Here is a 22706-nt window from a genome sequence, read left to right on the forward strand (position 1 = left end):
CTCCTGTTTTTTTTGACAGGATATTACAGCATTCTATAACTCACGGCATTCAATGTGGTTTTATTGCTTGGTATTAAATGAGGCTATCCTATATAACTACAAAAAACAACACAACAATGTCTTCTAATTGAACGTGACCATTCTTCATAGACAGTATGTGACAGTCTTGCTGTCCTTTAGATTTACATATTTTGACAAAAGATAGGAAGGGACACTGGATGAGAGGAACATGTGAACTGCCAATGTGAATGAGCCAGATACAGGAAGCAGAAAGGAGAAAAAGAGAACTGGTGACTTGTGCAGAATGTGGTAATGATATAATGACTGTGGTAATGACAGATACAGTAGCTAGAGTGATAGAAAAATCAACAGAGATGACTGTTTGATCAGGCCTCTTCCCAGTCAGCTGTTTCCTACTCCCTTCCCCAGACAGACTGACAGACAGACACAGCTGCCAGACCAAAATACCCCTGCCTGGCCTGAACCAACCCCAAAGATGGGAGGACACCCAGGCAGACCTGGGCAAGTCCCCCCTATGGAGCATGCCTCCCCAGCACTTCCACTCCCAAACCCCTAGACTCCCACAGCTCCCCCTCCCACCCAATCCACACACCCCTGCCCCGTCATGGTACAGTCCCACAGTCCCAGGAAGGCCAGTCTATTTATGGAGGGCGGGGTTCAGCTGAGGAGAGGGGCAGGTGCTAAACGTTTTTGGAGACTGTGAGAGTCAGTGAATGCACTTCAGCCAGCACTTTCTCCCTCTCCCACTCTTTTTACCTCTGGCTGTGAGGTGTTCCAGTCTTCTATCCACTTGGTAATGACCCTGGATATGGACAATGTGGAGGTGTTTGATACTGGGGTAAAGGGCAGAGGCCTCAGGACCACCAAGGACCTCTGTGCTGGGGAGGTGGTACTTGCTGAACCCAGTTTCGCTGCAGTGGTCTTCGACAGGTAGGGACCAATGCATGGAGATTGTGGTCATAATGACAAAATCTCTCAATGGCATGCACACACATAAATTATTTCTTAGTAAGAAAGACAAATTGAATGCAAAAAGGATACCTTCATGGTTCCAGTATCAATGCATATCCTTAACAATTTGATATTGTGGTTCTATTTATTAAAAAACACTTACATTCTGCTATGTCTTTGATGGGTAGGGCCTGATTCATGGTTTGTATCGTGGTGGCCAAAAGGCCATGTATAGTATTGGTATTTCACAGTGGAGTGAGCATATCTGTTACTCCTCAGGTGCCAGCCTGGTCTCATAGACTAGGCGTAACATAGTATACGTAAATGCGGGATGTTTCGTATGGTTATACACTGAGTATACAAAACATTAAGAACACGTGCTCTTTCCATGACCTAGACTAATCAGGTGAATCCAGGTGAAATATATGATCCCTTATTGATGTCACTTGCTACAATTGAGAAATGGATTGTGTATGTGTGCCATTCAGAAGGTGAATGGGCAAGACAAACAATGTAAGTGCCTTTGAACGGGCTATGGTAGTAGATGCCAGGCGCACTGGTTTGTGCCAAGAACTGCAACCGGGTTGCTGGGTTTTCCATTCAACAGTTTCCTGTGTATATCAAGAATGGCCCACCATCCAAAGGATATCCAGCCAACTTGACGCGACTGCGTGTCCGAACCCAAAAGTTCAGTGTTCGAATCTCATCATGGACAACTTTAACATTTTAGCTAATTAGCAACTTTGTAACTAATTACTACTTTTTAGCTACTGCACAACTACTTAGCATGTTAGCTAACCCTTCCCCTAACCTTAACCCTTTAACCTAACTCCTAATCTTAACCCTAACCTTAACACTTAACCATAACCCCCAGCCGAGCTAACGTTAGAGTTAGCCACCTAGCTAACGTTAGCCACATCAAATTGGAATTCATAGCGTGGCATACGAATTGTACAGCACAGGAAAAAAAAAAAAAAAGTATGAAATGAAATGTATGCATTCACTACTGTAAGTCGCTCTGGATAAGAGCGTCTGCTAAATGACTAAAATGTAAAAAAATAAAAATGTAAAATGTACTTCGTAACATACAGTATCATACGAAATGGATGATGGACATCCACAAATTAACGCATATCATTTCGAAACAACATATTATACTAAATGGAGGGAGACAGATTTACATTTACTATAACGTTATGTCTACCCCTGAGTCCAGATTGCAGGTGCTGGGTAGAAAATGATACCTGCTGTTTATGTATCAATGTAAACATAATCAATGTAATATCTGTTTAATATTACAATCTTACAGATTCTTGAAAGAAATGGCAGTTAAGTTTGTCTAAAATTCAACATCCTGTTGTTTGAGTGCTTTATAAATGGGTTGGGTTTGTCTTGCAGATACTCATGTTGTCACACTTTCAGTGATGTGCCACTCATATACAGTAGAATGAAGTCATACTATGTCCTTTGCCACCATTATTATTTTCACAAGGGAGTCACTCTGTCCCTCTCAAATAGGAAAACAAAGGTGAGGCTATTATTAAAAATTACAACGTGTAGTGCAGATATTTCTTAACTGTAGAAAGTCCCCACATAAAAATACTTCAGTTTACTATAGAATACTATAGTACTTACTGTAGAATTCTATGGAATTCTGTAGTAAAATGTAGTATACTGTAGAATCCTATACTCCACACTGTTGTATCCCTCGATCGTGTAGTGCATACTGTAGACTTTTTTAGTATACTGTAGAATACTATACACTGTAGTATCCTCGATTGTGTAGTGCTTACTATAGAATTGTGTAGTATACTGGAGAATACTATACTATACATTGTAGTGTATCCTTCGATTATGTCGTGCTTACTATAATATTTTGTAGTATACTGTAGAATACTATACTACACGCTGTAGTATCCCCCTTGATCGTGTAGTGCTTACTATGTAATGTTGTAGTATACTGTAGAATACTATACTACACACTGTAGTATCCCTTGATCATGTAGTACTTACTTTAGAATGTTGTAGTATACTGTGTAGAATACTATACTACACACTGTAGTATCCCTTGATCATGTAGTGCTTACTTTAGAATTTTTTTATCGATTGCACCGCTAGCTAGCTTTGTCGATGCTGTTTTTGTGAGGACAGTTGCTGGGAGACAAAAAGCAAGTACAAGGAGGGAATATTTAATAAATAACAGACATGAAACAAAACAAGGACAGCATAAGGACAAGCGGAACAAAACGACATTAATGCAGACACGGGGATCAAACCGAGGAACAGACAGATATAGGAGGGGCAATCAACAAAATAATGGAGTCCATGTGAGTCCAAAGATGCGCTGGTGCACGTAACGATGGTGACAGGTGTGCGTAAGGATGGGCAGCCTGGCGCCCTCGAGAGCCAGGGAGGGGGAGCGGTAACCCCCGCTCTTGGGGGTGCCACCCAGCGTCCCACCTGGGCGAGCCTGACAGGCCGGCAGTGACATGGGAGTCGGACAAGCCGACTGAGGCATGGAAGCCTGATGAGCCAGCTAAGGCGTGGATGCCCGACGAGCCAGCTGAGGCACCCCCGGTTCCTACGGCAGCGGCACCCGGACCCGACGTCACCAACAAAAACAAAAAACTACCTGATGCTTCAAATATTGGTGTCTGCATTCCGTAAGGACAGACGCTGGGAGGCGAAAAGCAAGTGCATGGGGTGAACATTTAATAAATACCGGACATGAAACAGAACACGGACAGCATCTGGACAGGGAAACAAAACGTCATTAATGCAGACACGGGGATCAAACCGAGGAACAGACAGATATAGGAGGCGCAATAAACAAAGTAATGGAGTCCAGGTGAGTCCAAAGACGCACTGATGCGCGTAACGATGGTGACAGGTGTGCGTAATGATGGGCAGCCTGGCACCCTCGAGAGCCAGGGAGGGGGAGCGGGAGCAAGCGTGACAGTTTTGATTTGAACGTGCTGTCCTTGGGGAGCTCATGCCGGAGGATTTCCTCTGAGGTTCCCCCCTTGATCATTTTTGTGGACATAACATTCTATAGTAATCACTGTAGTGTTTTTGCAGACTTTACTTTTCGTATTCAATATAGTGTTTTGCAGACTTGACTGTTGTATATTGCAGTATTTACTGTAGTACTTTTGGGGAAACGACTGTAGTATACTATAGTAATCACTATAGTGTTTTGCAGACATGACTGTAGTATACTGCAGTACTTACTGTAGGGTTTTTGTGGACATGACTCTAGTATACTATAGTATTCACTGTAGTGTTTTTGCAGACTTGTATTCACTATAGTGTTTTGCGGATATGATTGTAATATACTGCAGTGTTTTTGCGGACATGACTGTAGTATGCTATAGTATTCACTGTCGTGTTTTTGCTGACTTTACTGTAGTATTTACTGTAGTGTTTTTGCGGACAAGACTGTAATATATTGTAGTAACACCTGCCGACTAGAATTAGCTAAAATGGCGCAACTACAAACAACCCCAGTTACTTTTTAATGAGAGGAACACCTCAACCAGAACATAAGACGCAACGGTTTGTGACAGGCAACCTATTGAGCTGGGTCAACAGTTCTGAGCAATGCAACAGACCAGACAATACCTTAGCAAAAACATCTAAACGTTAGACACGTTCTAGGCCCATTAAATGATGTAATTGATTATTGTCATTGATAATTGCCATTAACAGCCAATTAATTATGTAGATTCATTGCTGTTGTGGTGCCTACGGAATTGTGTCACACTGAGGATTATTTCTGTCTGTAATAAAGCCCTTTTGTGGGGAAAAGCTCCTTCTGATTGGCTAGGCCTGGCTGCCAAGTGGGTGGACCTATGCCCTCCCAGGCCCACCCATGGCTGCACCCCTGCCCAGTCATGTGAAGTCCATAGATTAGGGCCTAATGAATTTATTTAATTTGACTGATTTCCTTATATGAACTGTAACTCAGAAAAATCTTTGAAATTGTTACGTGTTGCATTTATATTTTTGTTCAGTATAGATTGGAATGTACTTTGTCTAGTGTAGATAAGCGACACACACACAAACACATATTACAATACAGTGTATCACTCTCCATCTACTGTACAGGTGGATGGCTAATGAATAAGGCCACACGTTCAGTTCTGTGCACTGTATTCTGTTTCTAAATGTGTATGAGTATGTGTTTGAGAGTGTGTGTGCATTGAGGGGTCTCAGTCTCTATATCTGCTGGAATGCTGGTCACAGATATGCCTGCTTACTGCGGGCCAGTTCGGAACCATATAAGAGCTAGTGTCGGTATGACAGCAGACATAGCAGGTATGCAATGAAAGGATCACGCTGTTTGGATAGAGGGATGTGTGAGCTTTCCAAAACTAGAGAGGAAAAATAGTGCAGGGGCTGTGTGTGTGTGTGTGTCTTGTCCCCTGGCAGCTATCTGCTTACAGAAGATGTTGAAGCTTTACAGCATGCCAACAATCATTGCAGGCATTAAGCTAGTTCCATTTCCTTTTAGACACACTCCCAGACACTCATAGGATAAACTGTTTACACACACAAGCCCATAGCCTGTCTTCAAGGTGTGGCAGTTATTTTATGGCTGTTTAGTATTGTGTTTTTGGCATAGCCATGTCACTTACATACGTTTTTAGTCCTACTCTGAAGCTTTTTGCACAATCTTTGCACACCTAGGAAAATATTGTGTTCTAGTCCACTTAGTCGTTCTATTTTTATATACAAAACCATACTGTACTCACCAGCCTTCACCTTAAGGCAAAGTTCAGAGATCGAGGAAGTTGTGTACAACATGCATGTCGAGAAAGCAGGTTTGAATGCTGCTAGATGAAAAACATTTAGAAAGTCTGGCCTCGTGTATTGCGTGATTGTCTATTATAGAAATGGGATCTCAGGTATCTGTTTGTTGGCACATCAGGGGAATGATAGCTGGGACCAGTTAGGTGCCTGTCCACTGGAGTGTATTTAGTGATTTGGGGGCCTCCCCTACCTTTCCACAGACATTACTTGCTACAATTATGTTTATCCCACAACTGAATATATTTATTTCAAATGCTTTTTTAATTTCAGGAATTTATTCAATATATAGGCTGCATAAAGTTGTTAACAATCAGTCAGTGGGGACCACCTGGGCAGCTGGGGCTAGTTTCAATTGAAAACTATGAAACATGCTGTAGCAAGATTCGCCTCTGCCTGTCTAAGTCATAAACACATACATACAAGCAAACAAGCGCAATCACACAAACATGATTAAACATTGTTTTAGGGTAACATTGTGTTGTTTTCCTCATTGTTGAAATGGTTGAGATGTTTGCTTCATGTTCAAGTGTCATGGGTAAATTAAATAATGTCCTTATTTGTTCAGTTTGGGCATTACTTTATAATAAGCTCACATAAAAAAATACTAGTTTACTATAGAATACAATAGTACTTACTATAGAATTCTATAGTATTCTGCAGAGCTATGACCAAGTCATTGTTTTACAAGTCACAAGTAAGTCTCAAGTCTTAGCACTCAAGTCCCAAGTCAAGTCCCAAGTCAAGACCGTCAAGTATCAAGTGAAGTCTCAAGTCCTAAACTTTGAGTTTCGAGTCCTAAACAAGTCATAATGTGCTCTTCACCAAATGTAATACCATTTCATATTTTTAACAAGAGTAAGTTAGTATATTACATTTACGCAAATCATGAATGCTTTTAAAAATATCTATATATTCATTACTTTCCAAATAAACGTTATATTTCCATGGAAATACATGGGTAGCCATGAGAAAGACACACACCCCCCAATAGTGATCGCCTATCGAGGATTGCTATGGGGAGCAATCGGGCGATGTAGGCTTGTACACAATCGCCCAACCTTAACACACACACACACACACACACACACACACACACACACACACTGTGTGGATACAGTAGGCTAACGTATGTCAATGGTTTTAGGAACAGCAGTAACATCAGGCAGGATTTAGGCTACCAACTGCCTAGCCAGTTGTAGCTCAATCTTGGGTGCAATGATCACGTTCCCGCACTGACTGACTGTGTGGAGGCTCATTGATTTAACGTTACGTTAGCCTACACTAGTAAAGTAATAAAATATATAGCTGTCAGCTATATTAGCCACAACTTACCGTTCTTTGTGCAGCTTCAAATGTCGAACAAAGTTGGAAATTGTTGCGCCTCCGTCTGTAATTTTCTTCCCGCATGTTTTGCAAGTTGCAATCTGTTTTTTATTGATAGAGCTTCGTCTTTATATCCGAAAATAAAAATGTTGGGTATCATCTTTTCAAGGGCTCCATCTGAATTCACCCGCCGACATTCCTCTGCACTGCCACGCACAACTTTTTCTCAGCTGGCACAATTTGATTGGCTGCTGTCCGATTCAAACTGTAATCCGTTAAATGAAGAGTTGATGCTCTGCACACTTTTTTTAATAGCATAATTTTTTATATTTGGACATGGGGAGGGTATCAAGTCAGGTCGAGTCATAAGGCTCAAGTCAAGTCACGAGTCATTGGTGTTAAAGTCAAAGTCGAGTTGCAAGTCATCATATTTGTGACTCGAGTCTGACTCGAGTCCAAGTCATGTGACTCGAGTCCACACCTCTGGTATTCTGTAGTAAACTGTAGTACACTGTAGAATACTATATTACACTCTGTAGTATCCCTCAATCATGTGTAGTGCTTACTATAGAATGTTGTAGTATACTGTAGAATATTATACTACAACACCGTAATATCCCTCGATCGTGTAGCGCTTACTATATCATTTTGTAGTATACCGTAGAATATTATACTATACACTGTAGTATCCCTCGATAGTGTAGTGCTTAATATATACAGTAATTTTGTAGTATACTGCCAAATACTATACTACACACTGTAGTATCCCTTGATCATGTAGTGCTTACTATAGAATGCTGTAGTATACTGTAGAATAATATATACTACATACTGTATTGATATGCTAATATTAAATTAGCATATGTCCCTTCCATTCCCCTCCCCCATATCCCAATGTGTGCCACCCATGACTGAAAAACCTTCATGCCAAGTAGAGATCATATATTGTTAAATAAACTATTCTCCATACCTAATTAATTCAATGGAAACACAAACGACATTGGAAGAGCAGGAGGAGGCGAGTTTGATAACGACTCACCCTGCTGCTGTACAAAAGTCCGAAGACAGCTTTTTAACAGTGACTTTTTAACATATTTTCCATGTCTTAAAAATGTTTTACTTTTGTTAAATCATTTGTACACATTTTAAATGGCTTTTACAGAATTGGATGTTTTACATAGAAAAGTACTTTTAATTATGGTTGTTTTTATTGGTTTTAACAACATGTACTTTTTAACAAATTTACATGTAATATCCAAATGCTGTTTTTATGCTTTTATGCCATTTTTATGTGTAAAAAATGACGTACAAAAATATATATGAGCTGTTTTAAAGGAAATGCGATAATAAAACTTTTCCTAAAGAAAAAATCAACAATAAGCACAACCATTCATCCCACTATTCAAAAATCACAAACCTCCCCTCCCAGTATCTTGAAGAAGTTTCCATCCACTACTTTACATTTTTAATAAAGTTATTTCCCCTTTCCTCCAACTCGAGTCCCCTTACCCTAAACCGGGTTTGTATCCTATTCCCAACCTTTACCCTAAACCAGCTTCGTATCCTCTCGTATTTTTTACTTTACTTCTTTACTTTTAAAATCCATAAAAATGTGTTTTAATCAAGTTGAGAAAAAAAGGAGAACTCCCTCTCCCTTGTACCTTGCCAAACCTGACCTTCACCAGACAGAAGGTCAACCTAACCGGTCAGACCACTGTCCTACCTACAGTACATACAGGTTATGGACAATTTGCTGTTTTTGTGTTTGTCCAGTAAGTTTCCTCAAGGAGAAAACCCCCAAAATGTTTTTTTAAAGATGATTAAAAAGATAATAAAACAAAAGATAATTAAACAAAAACACTATAGTAAATACTACATATACTACAGTAATGTCTGCAAAAACAGTACAGTAAACACTACATTCATGTCCACAAAAACACTGCAGTAAATACTACAGTATTCACTCTAGTGTCTAGTGTTTTTGCCCAAAAACCCTGCGCAAAAACACTACAGTAAATACTACAGTAAAGTCCGCAAAAAAGGTACTGTGAATACTATAGTATATACTGTATATCAGTTGGGGTCTCTATAAGCTTGAATATGAGTTCCTAAACATAGCATGAAAGTGTATCCTTGTAGCTGTGTGGGCTAATATGGTCAAAATATTTGCCTTGGGGTAAGCTGAGCCAATGGCCATGGGGTAAGTTGAGCCAATGGTTGAGCCAATGGTAAGTTGAGCAAATCTAAGTGTTTTCTTCCTAGGCGTGATGCAAGGCATCATTGCTGAGATGTGAGGTAACAACAGTGCTGGCCTATGTTAAAAGTGTAAAAAATAATGTACAAAGTGTTTGTTAGGTTTAAAGCCTGTTAAAGATCCTTAAAATTATTAACAGACAAAAAAGCGATTGTGATTGTATTGAATTGTGTTTGGGAAATAAAGATAGACATGGTTTTAAAAAGGCAGTGGTAATATTTCATTCAGTACAGACATTTGTACACAGCTTAACTTAACCCGGGCGAGGGTCGTGCCAAATGACCACTTCTTTTGGACAAGCTAAGTTTTCAAAACTGTAATGTTTCCATGAATTCTGATTATTTCCAGGTATACACAACATCCTGAAATATATGCAGATATCTTTGATAGAAAGAAAGTTCGATTTCCTTTCACGGAATGATGCTGAATGTAGAAAATGGCTCAACTTACCAACTCTCCCCTACATATAGTAAACCAGAACAGATATAGTTGTGGAGCTCAACAAGTACACGTAATGACAGTGGAAACATTCTCAGAGGAAGTGCAAACAGAGTTTTAGAGAGAGAGAGAGAAGTTTGGAAGGTGTGTGGGGAATACCATCATATTTCTGTAAAGTCATCTCAGAATAGCCCATTACATAAATACAGTGCATTCGGAAAGTATTCAGACCCTTTCACTTTTTCCACATTTTGTTACTTTACAGCTGTATTCTAAAATTGATTAAATTGTTTTTTCCCCTCATCAATCTACACAATACCCCATAATGACAAAGCAAAAACAGGTTTAAATTTTTTTTGCAAATGTATTAAAATAAAAAAATGGAAATATTACATTTACATAAGTATTCAGACCCTTTACTCAGTACTTTGTTGAAGCACCTTTGGCATCAATTACAGCTTCAAGTCTTCTTGGGTATGACGCTACAAGCTTGGCACACCTGTATTTGGGGAGTTTCTCCCATTCTTCTCTGCAGATCCTCTCAAGCTCTGTCAGGTTGGATGGGGAGCATCACTGCACAGCTATTTTCAGGTCTCTCCAGAGATGTTCGATTGGGTTCAAGTCTAGGATCTGGCTGGGCCACTCAAGGACATTCAGGGACTTGTCCTGAAGCCACTCCTGCATTGTCTTGGCTGTGTGTTTAGATTCGTTGTCCTGTTGGAAGGTAAACTTTCACCCCGGTCTGAGGTCCTGAGCACTCTGGGGCAGGTTTTCATCAAGGATCTCTCTGGACTTTGCTCCGTTCAACTTTCCTTTGATCCTGAGGTGTCTCCCAGTCCCTGCCGCTGAAAAACATCCCCACAACATGCTGCCACCTCCATGCTTCACAGTTGGGATGGTGCCAGGTTTCCTCCAGATGTGACGCTTAGCATTCAGACCAAAGAGTTCAATCTTGGTTTCATCAGACCAGAGAATCTTGTTTCTCATGGTCTGATAGTCTTTAAGTGCCTTTCGGTAAACTCCAAGCAGGCTTTCATGTGCCTTTTACTGAGGAGTGGCTTCTGTCTGGCCATTCTACCATAAAGGCCTGATTGGTGGAGTGTTGCAGAGATGGTTGAATTCTGGAAGGCTCTCCCATCTCCACAGAGGAACTCTAGAGCTCTGTCACAGTGACCATCGGATTCTTGGTCACCTCCCTATTGCTCAGTTTGGCCGGGCGGCCAGCTCTAGAAAAAGTCTTGGTGGTTCCAAACTTATTCCATTTAAAAATGATGGAGGCCACTGTATTCTTGGGGACCTTCAATGCTGCAGACATTTTTTAGTACCCTTCTTCAGATCTGTGCCCTGACACAATCCTGTCTCGGAGCTCTATGGACAATCCCTTCGACCGCATGGCTTGGTTTTTGTTCTGACATGCACTGTCAACTGTGGGACCTTATATAGACAGGTGTGTCTTTCCAAGTCATTTTCCAATCAAGTTGTAGAAACATCTCAAGGATGATCAATGGAAACAGGATGCATCTGAGCTGAATTTCGAGTCTCATAGCAAAGGGTCTGAATACTTATGTGAATAAGATATTTCTGTTTTTATTTTTTATAAATGTATACATTTGCTAAAAAAATTACAAACCTGTTTTCGCTATGTCATTATGGGGTATTGTGTAGATTGATTAGGATGTTTAATTTAATAAATCCATCTTAGAATAAGGTTTAATGTAACAAAATGTGGAAAAAGTCAAGGATTCTGAATACGAGGCAATATTTATTGGGTCTGTATGAAAAAGGGCGAGGGAAAGGGGCGATGCACTGAAAAAAGGGCGAGGGGAAGGGAAGAGGATAGCCAGGAAAGACATAGAAAAAAGGAGAGAGGAAATATGAGGTAAGGAGTTAAGGGACTGAGAGATATAAATGCTGACACAGAACAGGTCTTTCTCTTCACTGATAAGGTACAGAAATGGCTCCCCACTCAGTTTGCTGTGAGAGCGTATTATCATTCATCCCTAAACCTACACTCTCCAGCACACCAACATATCCCTGTTTTTTTTTTATCTAGTTAATGTCTTCTCCAACCTGCTGGCTTCTCACACTACCATGGCCATCTAATCACCCTCAGCTTCAAATAGGTGCAATCACTGGTTTTAAGACCCACCAGAGTGAAAATGGCTAGTGAAATAAATCCACTCCATTATCAGTCCATGATGTCATCCACTGGTCATTGCCTTGCATTGTTATTCTCTACCCCATATACACTAATTATACTAAACATTAGGAACAACTTCCTAATATTGAGTTACACCCCCCCCATTTTGTCCTCAGAACAGCCTCAATTCGTCGGAGCATGGACTCCACAAGGTGTCAAAAGCATTCCACAGGGATGATGGCCCATGTTGACTCCAATGCTTCCCACAGTTGCGTTAAGTTGGCTGAATATCCTTTGGATGGTGGACCATTTTTGATACACACGGGAAATTGTTGAGCGTAAAGAACCCAGCAGCGTTGCAGTTCTTGACACAAACCGGTGTGCCTGGCACCTACTACAATACCCCGTTCAAAGGCACTTCAATCTTTTGTCTTGCCCATTCACCCTCTGAATGGCACACATACACAATCCATATCTAAATTGTCTCAAGGCTTAAAAATCCTTCTTTAGCCTGCCTCCTCCACCTTCATCTACACCGATGGAAGTGGATTTAAAAAGTGACATCAATAAGGGCTCATAGCTTTCACCTGGATTCACCTGGTCAGTCTGTCATGGAAAGAGCATGTTCTTAGTGTTTTATATACTCCATGTATAGGCTATGTTCCCAGGACAGTTTGGACCTTCAATTCCCACAGGGCCTATGTAGTAGTTTGGACTGATTTCTCTAGGGACCATGTGTGTGGGCCTGCCATCCCTGCGATTAGGTTTTATGGTAACAGGTTTCCACTAAATCTGATAGTTACCAAGGACAGAAGGGAGGATGAGAGCGCAGCAGGGTTTGATTTTAAATAGTTTCAGGGGGCTGCTAAACCCCTGAACCCCATAAGAAATCATGACCTCTAACCCTTGACCTCCCCACTTTTCCCAGTCTGTCTCAGCAGGTGTGTCACAGCTGCTTCCGTCGCCAGGCCAACCTCCACCGCTGCGCCCAGTGTAAGTTCGCCCATTACTGTGACCGCACCTGTCAGACTGCATGCTGGGACGAGCACAAGCAGGAGTGTGGTGCCATCAAGAAGAATGGAAAGGCCCCCAATGAGAATGTCCGGTAAGAAGGAGGGAGGAGAGAGAGTGGAGGAGGGAGAAAAATAGAGGAGAAGGAGAGAGAGCTAGGGGAGAGAGGTGGTGGAGGAAGGAGAGAGAGGGGAGTAGGAAGAGAATGGATGGACAGGGGAAGGTGAGTGGTTGTCAATGCCTTGCCAAGTTGCATAAAAAAGAAACAGACACACGCCCAGGCTATGTCAGTCAATCATATAAAACTATAATGCTAATGCTAACTCTCCCTGTCCCTCTCCAGTCTTGCTGCCCGTGTGCTGTGGCGCATACAGAAGGACACAGGCATTGTGTCGGACAGCCAGCTGATCTCAGTGGACCAGCTGGAGGACCACATGGCCGACATGCCCGCCGACAACCTCAAAGAGATCAAGATCGACGTGCACAACTTCCTGGACTACTGTCCCAACACCAGGCATGGCGTGGAGTACATCTCACACATCTTTGGCATAGTACGTATCAATGAGTTAGTCATCTTACCATCCAGATATCTCAAACTTTGGCACAGTACGTACAAGATCACTAGTTGATCTATTTTCACTATAGTATGTGTTCTTTAACTCTCTATGGACTGTGAGGAACTGTCATTAACCATTCATCTCTTTATTCCTCTCTCTCTGTCTTCCTATACTGTCATTCTATCTCTCTCTCCCCTCTCTTTCTTTTTTCTCTCTCCATCCCCCCTTTTCTCCATCCATCTGTAGATCAACTGTAATGGTTTTACTCTGAGTGACCAGAGGGGTCTGCAGGCAGTGGGAGTAGGTCTGTTCCCTAACCTGTGTCTGGTCAACCATGACTGCTGGCCCAACTGTACTGTCATCCTCAACCATGGCAAGTATGTATCCCCCAAGAGAGGGAGAGGGAGAGAGAGAGATACAACTTTTGTACGTGATTTGTAAACTCTTTGACTGCCATCTCTTCCAGTCAGTCAGCTCTGAATGCAACCTTCCACTCTAAGAGGAGGTGGGTCTTTCTGCCTGCTTCAAACTAACATCTAACCTTTGAACCTTGAGCATCCGATCCTCAAAGATCTCATTAACACCTGTTATTAACCCTCAACCCTCTATCACTGGACGATAGTGAGGAAGTCAACAGAACAACAGTACCAAATGACAGTCAGGCATTCTAATCTTGACCCTGACATTGAATGGTGTGATTTCCCCTATATTTCCCTATTTTTCCTTTACCACAGGACCGTTTCCTCATTGAGCATGATCAAATTACTCATTATCATAAAAGTATTATAAAATCTAAACCCGAAAGTTAATAACTGAGGGGAAAACAGAATATTACGAAACAAATTCTGTCTGTCCGACTATAACTTATAGCATGGTTTGTTTAGCTCTCAGTAGGACTGAGTTGCTATTCTGCTTGAGGCTTTGTTGTGTGAAGTGTGTCTATTGTTAGATTTTGCTCAGTTTTCAGTCAACTACCTGATAAGATTACTTCAAACTCACATCATAACATGAATGTATTTTTAGACTTTTAGACTGCCTGCACTGTGTTGGTGATGATGGCTGTTTTTGGTTGTCTGTCAGTGCAAAATCCCAAAACTGCTTTGTTAGAATGTTGCTTCAAGTTGAGTGAAATGAAAACCCCCACACTGAGCTTGCAGCTGGGCTATGGATGTTCCTCCAAAGCGTATTTATTATTCATCAGGAGCCAACAGTCCAAGATGTTGAGCTCTGAACGATCAATATAACTTTCTCTGAACCACGAGCTGCAAGGATTATCCAACCAGTGCTGATTATGTTTGCTGACTGGTCAATGAAGATTTCCTATCTCCATAAAAGCCAAAAATGGACAACTATGTCACTGCAATAACTTTCCTGCCTAGTGGCAGGTGCAGCGGCCTAAGGCACTGCATCTCAGTGCAAGAGGTCCATGGTTCAAATCCAGGCTATATCACATCTGGCTGTGATTGGGAGTCCCATCCAGTGTTGCACAATTGGCCCAGCGTCGTCCGGGTTTGGCCAGGGTAGGCTTTCATTGTAAATAAGAATTTGTTCTTAACTGACTTGCCTAGTTAAGTAAAAAAAACAGGGAAAGCTGTAAAGGTCCAGAGGGCTACACTACTACACTACCCCCTTAACCATCACACTACACTACACACCCTTTACCCTCCCTTATGGTTACTACCATCACACTACACTACCCCACTTACCATCCCTTATGGTTACTACCATCCCACTACACTACCCCCTTACGGTTACTACCATCACACTACACTACCCCCCTTACCCTCCCTTATGGTTGCTACCATCACATCACACTACATCACCCCCTTATTACTTATGCTCCAGGGCCTGTTCTTTCAGCATGTGACATACAGAGCTCACAAGCTGATCCTAGAGCAGCTGTTACTCTGGCACTAGGCTAACCATGTCACCCTGCTCCCTCAGGATTGAGCTGCGTGCGCTTGGTAAGATTGCTGAGAATGAGGAGCTGACGGTGGGCTACGTGGACTTCCTGAACGTGTCAACGGACCGCCAGAGAGCCCTGAAGCACCAGTACCACTTTGACTGCACCTGCAAAAGCTGCAGCAAGAACCTCAAGGATGACCTAATGATGGCTGCCAAGGAGACCGAAGGCAACAAGGTGGGGGAAGTAGTGACATGTTGAGGGCAGAGTTGGGGTCAATTCATTCCATTCCAAACAGAGGGGTCCTGGGTTCTTGGCCCCATGCTGTACCCAGACTCACGTTGGGCACATAACCCTATCACGCAGATGGGCATCTCACAGCTGATGCATCAGAAGCATGTAGTTAAATGCACAAATGAAACACCTGATCATACTTCTGAGGGCCCAGGGGCCCTAATTACCGTAATTACTTTTCAGCTCAATAAAGTTCCATGCTTCCCCTCTCCCTTAATGGATCTCAACTCTCACTGTACTCGTGCCTCACATGAGATCCCAACCCTAAATATCAGCTACCATAGATAGAACAAAATACATGTAGCAGTTGATATGAAATCAAGTTTTTCTGATTTCATCTGAGACATGGTAGCCTAATGCTGAATTCCAACTGACTCGCTGAGACATCGCAAAACAGTTTTTAAATTTATTTTAAATTTATTTTTGTGTTTCACCTTTATTTAACCAGGTAGGCAAGTTGAGAACAAGTTCTCATTTACAATTGCGACCTGGCCAAGATAAAGCAAGCAGTTTGACACATACAACAACACAGAGTTACACATGGAGTAAAACAAACATACAGTCAATAATATAGTAGAAAAATAAGTCTATATACAAAGTGAGCAAATGAGGTGAGATAAGGGAGGTAAAGGCAAAAAAGGCCATGGTGGCGAAGTAAATACAATATAGCAAGTAAAACACTGGAATAGTAGATTTGCAGTGGAAGAAAGTGCAAAGTAGAAATAGAAATAATGGGGTGCAAAAGAGCAAAATAAATAAATAAATAAATACAGTAGGGGAAGAGGTAGTTTTTTGGGCTAAATTATAGATGGGCTATGTACAGGTGCAGTAATCTGTGAGCTGCTCTGGCAGCTGGTGCTTAAAGCTAGTGAGGGAGATAAGTGTTTCCAGTTTTAGAGATTTTTGTAGTTCGTTCCAATCATTGGCAGCAGAGAACTGGAAGGAGAGGCGGCCAAAGGAGGAATTGGCTTTGAGGGTGACCAGAGAGATATACCTGCTGGAGCGCGTGCTACAGGTGGGTGCTGCTATGGTGACCAGCGAGCTGAGATAAGGGGGAACTTTACCTAGCAGGGTCTTGTAGATGACCTGGAGCCAGTGGGTTTGGCGACGAGTATGAAGCGAGGGCCAGCCAACGAGAGCGTACAGGTCGCAGTGGTGGGTAGTATATGGGGCTTTGGTGACAAAACGGATGGCACTGTGATAGACTGCATCCAATTTATTGAGTAGGGTATTGGAGGCTATTTTGTAAATGACATCGCCGAAGTCGAGGATCGGTAGGATAGTCAGTTTTACAAGGGTATGTTTGGCAGCATGAGTGAAGGATGCTTTGTTGCGAAATAGGAAGCCAATTCTAGATTTAACTTTGGATTGGAGATGTTTGATGTGAGTCTGGAAGGAGAGTTTACAGTCTAACCAGACACCTAGGTATTTGTAGTTGTCCACATATTCTAAGTCAGAACCGTCCAGAGTAGAGATGCTGGACGCGCGGGCAGGTGCAGGCAGCGATCGGTTGAAGAGCATGCATTTAGTTTTACTTGTATTTAAGAGCAGTTGGAGGCCACGGAAGGAGAGTTGTATGGCATTGAAGCTCGTCTGGAGGGTAGTTAACACAGTGTCCAAAGAAGGGCCAGAAGTATACAGAATGGTGTCGTCTGCGTAGAGGTGGATCAGAGACTCACCAGCAGCAAGAGCGACATGATTAATGTATACAGAGAAAAGATATGACTATCTTAGCACATGACCATATCTTTAGACATAGGTCAATGCCATGGACCTGGATGTGTTATATCACTATCTATGTATGGGAATTGACTTGGAGCAAATTAGGATTAAGTCACAAGGCGTGTAACACATAGTATAAGTCTGTGTCCTACACTAGTCCATTTTTGTAGTTGCTGGACCATTAGTCTCCTCACACAGCTGCTGTGTCTGTGAGAAAAGACTACTGGACCATTAACACTTTATACAACATTTCCTTCAATGGAACACTGTTTTCAGAGTTGTTGGATATGTCACGCTCTTGTGGTTGTCTGCAGTAGTGCATTTTGGTCACCAGACATTTTCATTTACTGTCAATGATCAGGAGTGAATGATGGTGGGATGTGCAACGTGCACACTCCCAAATGTTAACACACTGACGCTGTTGTGTTTTCTGTATTCTCTCTCTCAGCCCTCTGATGAGCTCGTGAAAGAGGTGGAGGAGTTAAGTTTGGAGTGCCTGGCCAAGGTTGAGGCGGCTCGTACTGCAGGTGACTTTCATGAGGTAACAACAACCCCCTCCTTTTCCTTTAGGGGTGGCTTTGGAGTTCGGTAAATACCTCTCTTTCACTGTCCCATATAATTCACTCTCCCTCTTTTGTTAAACCCGCAAAATTCCCCCTCCATCCCTCCCTTCCCCTCCACAGGTGGTGAAGCTGTGTCGTGGGTGTCTGGACAAACAGGAGCCCGTGTTGGCTGATACACACCTGTACCAACTGCGTATGCTGAGTGCAGCCAGCGAGGTGCTGTCCTACCTGAAGTTCTTCTCTGAGGCTGCAGAATACTCACGCAGGATGGTGGAGGGATACATGTGAGTGTTTGTAATGGGGACAGAGTGGTGGGGACTAATCTAATGGACCATATGAAGATTTGCATGTCTACAGCATTAAAATCCATTTCTACGTTTACATTTTAGTCATTTCGCAGACGCTCTCATCCAGAGCGACTTACAGTTAGTGTATTCATCTTAAGAAAGCTAGATAGGACAACAACATACACTACATGCTCGTCGAACATCTCATTCCAAAATCATGGTTATTAATATGCAGTTAGTCTCCCCTTTACTGCTATAACAACCTCCACTGTTCTGGGAAGGCTTTCCACTAGATGTTGGAACATTGCTGCGGGGACTTGCTTCCATTCAGCCACAAGAACATTAGTGAGGTCAGACACTGATGTTGGGCGATTAGGCCTGGCTCACAGTCTGTGTTCCAATTCATCCCAAAGGTGTTCGATGCGGTTGTGGTCAGGGTTCTGTGCAGGCCAGTCAAGTTCTTCCACACCGATCTCGACAAACCATTTCTCTGGAGCGTTTCCACTGCTCCAGAGTCCAATGGCGGCAAGCTTTACACCACTCCAGCCGCGCTTGGCATTGCGCATTGGTGATTTTAGGCTTGTGTGCAGCTGCTGGCTCCCAACGAACAGTTCTTGTGCTGACATTGCATCCAGGGGCAGTTTGGAACTTGGTAGTGAGTCTTGTAACTGAGGACAGATGATTTTTACGCGCTACGCGCTTCGGTCTGTGAGCTTGTGTGGCCTACCACTTCGCAGCTGAGACGTTGCTGCTCGTAGAAGTTTCCACTTCACAATAACAGCACTTACAGTTGACCGGGGCAACTCTAGCAGGGCAGACATTTGACAAACTAACTTGTTGGGAAGGTGGCATCCTATGATGCTACCGCGTTGAAAGTCACTGAGCTCTTCAGTATGTCCATTCTACTGCCAGTGTTTGTCTATGGAGATTGCATAGCTGTGTGCTCGATTGTACACACCTGTCAGCAACGGTGTGCCTGAAACAGCCAAATCCACTAATTTGAAGGGGTGTCCACATACTTTTGTATATTTAGTGCACTAATTACTTAATCCTAAACATGTTCTCTTTTCCTCCCCTTCCCTTCGCACCAACCCTCTTCTATCCCTTCTCCTGAGCAGGAAGTTGTACCACCCCAATAACGCCCAGTTGGGCATGGCCACCATGCGGGCTGGCGTGACTCACTGGCACGCAGGGCTCATCGAGGTGGGCCATGGCATGATCTGCAAGGCCTACGCCATTCTCATGATCACACATGGACCCAACCACCCCATCACCAAGGACTTGGAGGTACACTAGACTACAGGCTGCCTCATTAGGTTGATTAACCTATGCCATTAGAAAAAGATAGCATGGGGCCAGTTCAGTAGGGTACAATGTTACAAAACATTCAATAAAAATGTGTGGAAGGGAGATATGATTGTCAGGTAGAATAGTGAAGTATAAGCTCTATTGGTTACATATCCATCATTTCACCTCACTGAATACTAATTTCCCAGATTACACCAGACCAGTCTACCTTTTGACCCCTGACCCCTTGTTTCCTAGTCAATGCGTATGCAGACCGAGATGGAGCTGAGGATTTTCAAGCAGAACGAGTGCGTCTACCACAGCATGAGAGAGGCTGCCCTGCAGAACAAGTCCATGGGCATGATGGCTGAGGCAGTCAGTGTTGAGGACAACGTCAAGGCACTCTTCCACAAGCAATGAGCTTCTGTACACACCACTTTCATACCATTGAAATGCAGTGGTCACCAAATCTGCCCCCCAAAATAATTATTGGCTGGCCCTCAACTACAGCTGTAAGGCTCAAAGTTCCTATGAACGTCTTATCTTTTTTGTGCTAGTAAACATTGAATCAGTATACCCACCATGTGCCATATTACCATGTGAAATATTGAATGTAAAAGGCAATTAAAGTGAACACTGGATAGAGTCTGGAGTCTGTTTTGCTACATTGTAGCTCAACCAATCAAAGCTAAGGATCAACTCTTTATAGACAAACCATAGAAGTCAATACATTTTCCTGGTTTATTCAAAAAGGGTTGAGAGATCACTACATGAGCTTACTTATCCTCTTGCAGACGATGGGGCGAAGCGTCATGGTCTGGAAAGATGAAGGGTGCACACAGATTAGGTTTTACAGCCCAGTTACATTTGAAGGAGGGAAATTCCACCCCTTGTTGACAATTCAAACCCATTCTATTCCCCAACCATAATACTCACAACGATGATGTTCCGCGACTGACTCAATGCCCTTCAGTGAGACGTTTAGTGTGTTCCCAACCAGATTCACCGTAGGCTGGGAAAGGGTAGAGGAGTCAGTGCATGACATACCATGCAAGAGTAACAAACTAGATAATTCCAAGTTAGCACACTATGGCTTGTTATAAGTAGGTTTAGCACCACTCATAGAATGGGTCATGGAAACATGCTAAAAAGAACACATTCAAAGTAGGGAGAGCAACTGTTCATTGATCGCTACATGTGTAGACTTTTGCTCCAGCTCTAAGGAAACTGATAAACATTTTATCAGGTGCAAAAGCTGAACTGGAAGAAATGCCTGCACACTTTGGCCCTCCAGGACTGGAATTCCCCATCTGTAATTTACAACTTAAGTACAAGTTAGCCAATGTGCAGGTGCCCCCATGAGGCCCCAAGTAAGTGTGGGTGTGTCTGGTTGAGCAACTCACCTTGTTCTTCTCTCTAGTCATCGTCTCCAGCTTAGCCTCCTGGCCAAATGTGAACGAGTTGGCCATGACTTTGGTGCCTCAAATCAAATCAAATCAAATTGTATTGGTCACATACACATGGTTAGCAGATGTTCATGCGAGTGTAGCGAAATGCTTGTGCTTCTAGTTCCGACAGTGCAGTAATATCTAATGTCTAAGTACTATTAATATCTAGTAATATCTAATAAATCTAACAATTCCCCAACAGCTACCTACTACACACAAATCTAAAGGGATGGAATAAGAATATGTACAAATAAATATTTGGATGAGCAATGGCCGAGCGGCATAGGCAAGATGCAATAGATGGTATAAGATACAGTATATACATATGAGATGAGTAATGTAAGATCTGTAAACATTATTAAAGTGGCATTATTTAAAGTGACTAGTGAGTCTCTACGTAGGCAGAAGCCTCTCTGAGTTAGTGATTGCTGTTTAGCAGTCTGATGGCCTTGAGATAGAAGCTGTTTGTAGTTTGTCTCCGGTGATGCATTGTGCAGACTGCATCACCCTCTGGAGAGCCTTGCGGTTGAGGGCGGTGCAGTTGCCGTACCAGGCGGTGATACAGCCCGACAGGATGCTCTCAAATGTGCATCTGTAAAAGTTTGTCGGGGTTTTAGGTGACAAGCCAAATTTCTTCAGCCTCCTGAGGTTGAAGAGGCGCTGTTGCGCCTTCTTCACCACACTGTCTGTGTGGGTGGATCATTTCAGTTTGTCTGTGATGTGTACTGTACACCGAGGAACTTAGAACTTTCCACCTTCTCCACTACTGTCCCTTCGATGTGGATAGGGGGGTGCTCCCTCTGCTGTTTCATGAAGTCCACGATCATCTCCTTTGTTTTGTTGACGTTGAGTGAGAGGTTGCTTTCCTGACACCACACTCCAAGTGCCCTCACCTCCTCCCTGTAGGCTGTCTCATCGTTGTTGGTAATCAAGCCCACTACTGTTGTGTCGTCTGCAAACTTGATGATTGAGATGGAGGCGTGCATGGCCACGCAGTCATGGGTGAACAGGGAGTATAGGAGGGGCTGAGCACCCACCCTGGTGGGGCCCCAGTGTTGAGGGTCAGCGAAGTGGAGATGTTGTTTCCTACCTTGACCACCTGGGGGCGGCCCGTCAGAAAGTCCAGGACCCAATTGCACAGGGCGGGGTTGAGACCCAGGGTCTCCAGCTTAATGATGAGCTTGGATGGTACTAGGGTGTTGAATGCTGAGCTGTAGTCAATGAGCAGCATTCTTACATAGGTATTCCTCTTGTCCAGATGGGATAGGACAGTGTGCAGTGTGATGGCGATTGCATCATCTGTGGACCTGTTGGGGCGGTATGCAAATTGAAGTGGGTCTAGCGTGTCAGGTAAGGTGGAGATGATATGATCCTTGACTAGTCTCTCAAAGCACTTCATGATGACCGAAGTGAGTGCTACGGGGCGATAGTCATTTAGTTCAGGTATCTTTGCCTTCTTGGGTACAGGAACAATGGTAGCCATCTTGAAGCATGTGGGGACAGCAGACTGGGATAGGGAACGATTGAATATGTCCGTAAACACAGCCAGCTGGTCTGCGCATGCTCTGAGGATGCGGCCAGGGATGCCGTCTGGGCCATCCGCCTTGCGAGGGTTAACACGTTTAAATGGTCATCTTGAAGTGGTCTCCATTCTGCTTGATCTCACATACATCTCTTGGCAGACCTAAGGCTTGA

General features: G+C 43.0%; 1 protein-coding gene and 1 long non-coding RNA gene across 3 annotated transcripts; one reads left to right on the forward strand and one right to left on the reverse strand.

Annotated features, from left to right (window-relative positions):
- The first annotated feature begins 650 nt into the window (after positions 1–650).
- LOC106565613 (histone-lysine N-methyltransferase Smyd1) lies at positions 651–20204 on the forward strand. 2 transcript variants are annotated; one of them, XM_014132916.2, is made up of 10 exons: positions 651–951; positions 12868–13044; positions 13294–13501; positions 13754–13884; positions 13974–14012; positions 15452–15647; positions 17875–17967; positions 18110–18273; positions 19395–19563; positions 19822–20204. In XM_014132916.2, exons 1-10 carry the CDS (start codon positions 818–820, stop codon positions 19981–19983), a joined length of 1473 nt encoding a protein of 490 aa, XP_013988391.1. In that variant the 5' UTR covers positions 651–817; the 3' UTR covers positions 19984–20204. The 2 variants fall into 2 exon arrangements, with proteins under 2 accessions (XP_013988391.1, XP_045546876.1); XM_045690920.1 differs by lacking the exon at positions 13974–14012.
- On the reverse strand, positions 20133–21253 carry LOC106565649 (uncharacterized). The gene is made up of 3 exons (XR_006757910.1): positions 20967–21253; positions 20500–20575; positions 20133–20380 (listed from the first exon to the last, which is right to left on the reverse strand). It is a non-coding gene; the product is annotated as an uncharacterized lncRNA (long non-coding RNA).
- Between the last annotated feature and the right edge of the window lie 1453 nt (positions 21254–22706).

The sequence above is a fragment of the Salmo salar genome, chromosome ssa01, assembly GCF_905237065.1.
Source record: "Salmo salar chromosome ssa01, Ssal_v3.1, whole genome shotgun sequence".
NCBI classification, from domain to species: Eukaryota; Metazoa; Chordata; class Actinopteri; order Salmoniformes; family Salmonidae; genus Salmo; species Salmo salar.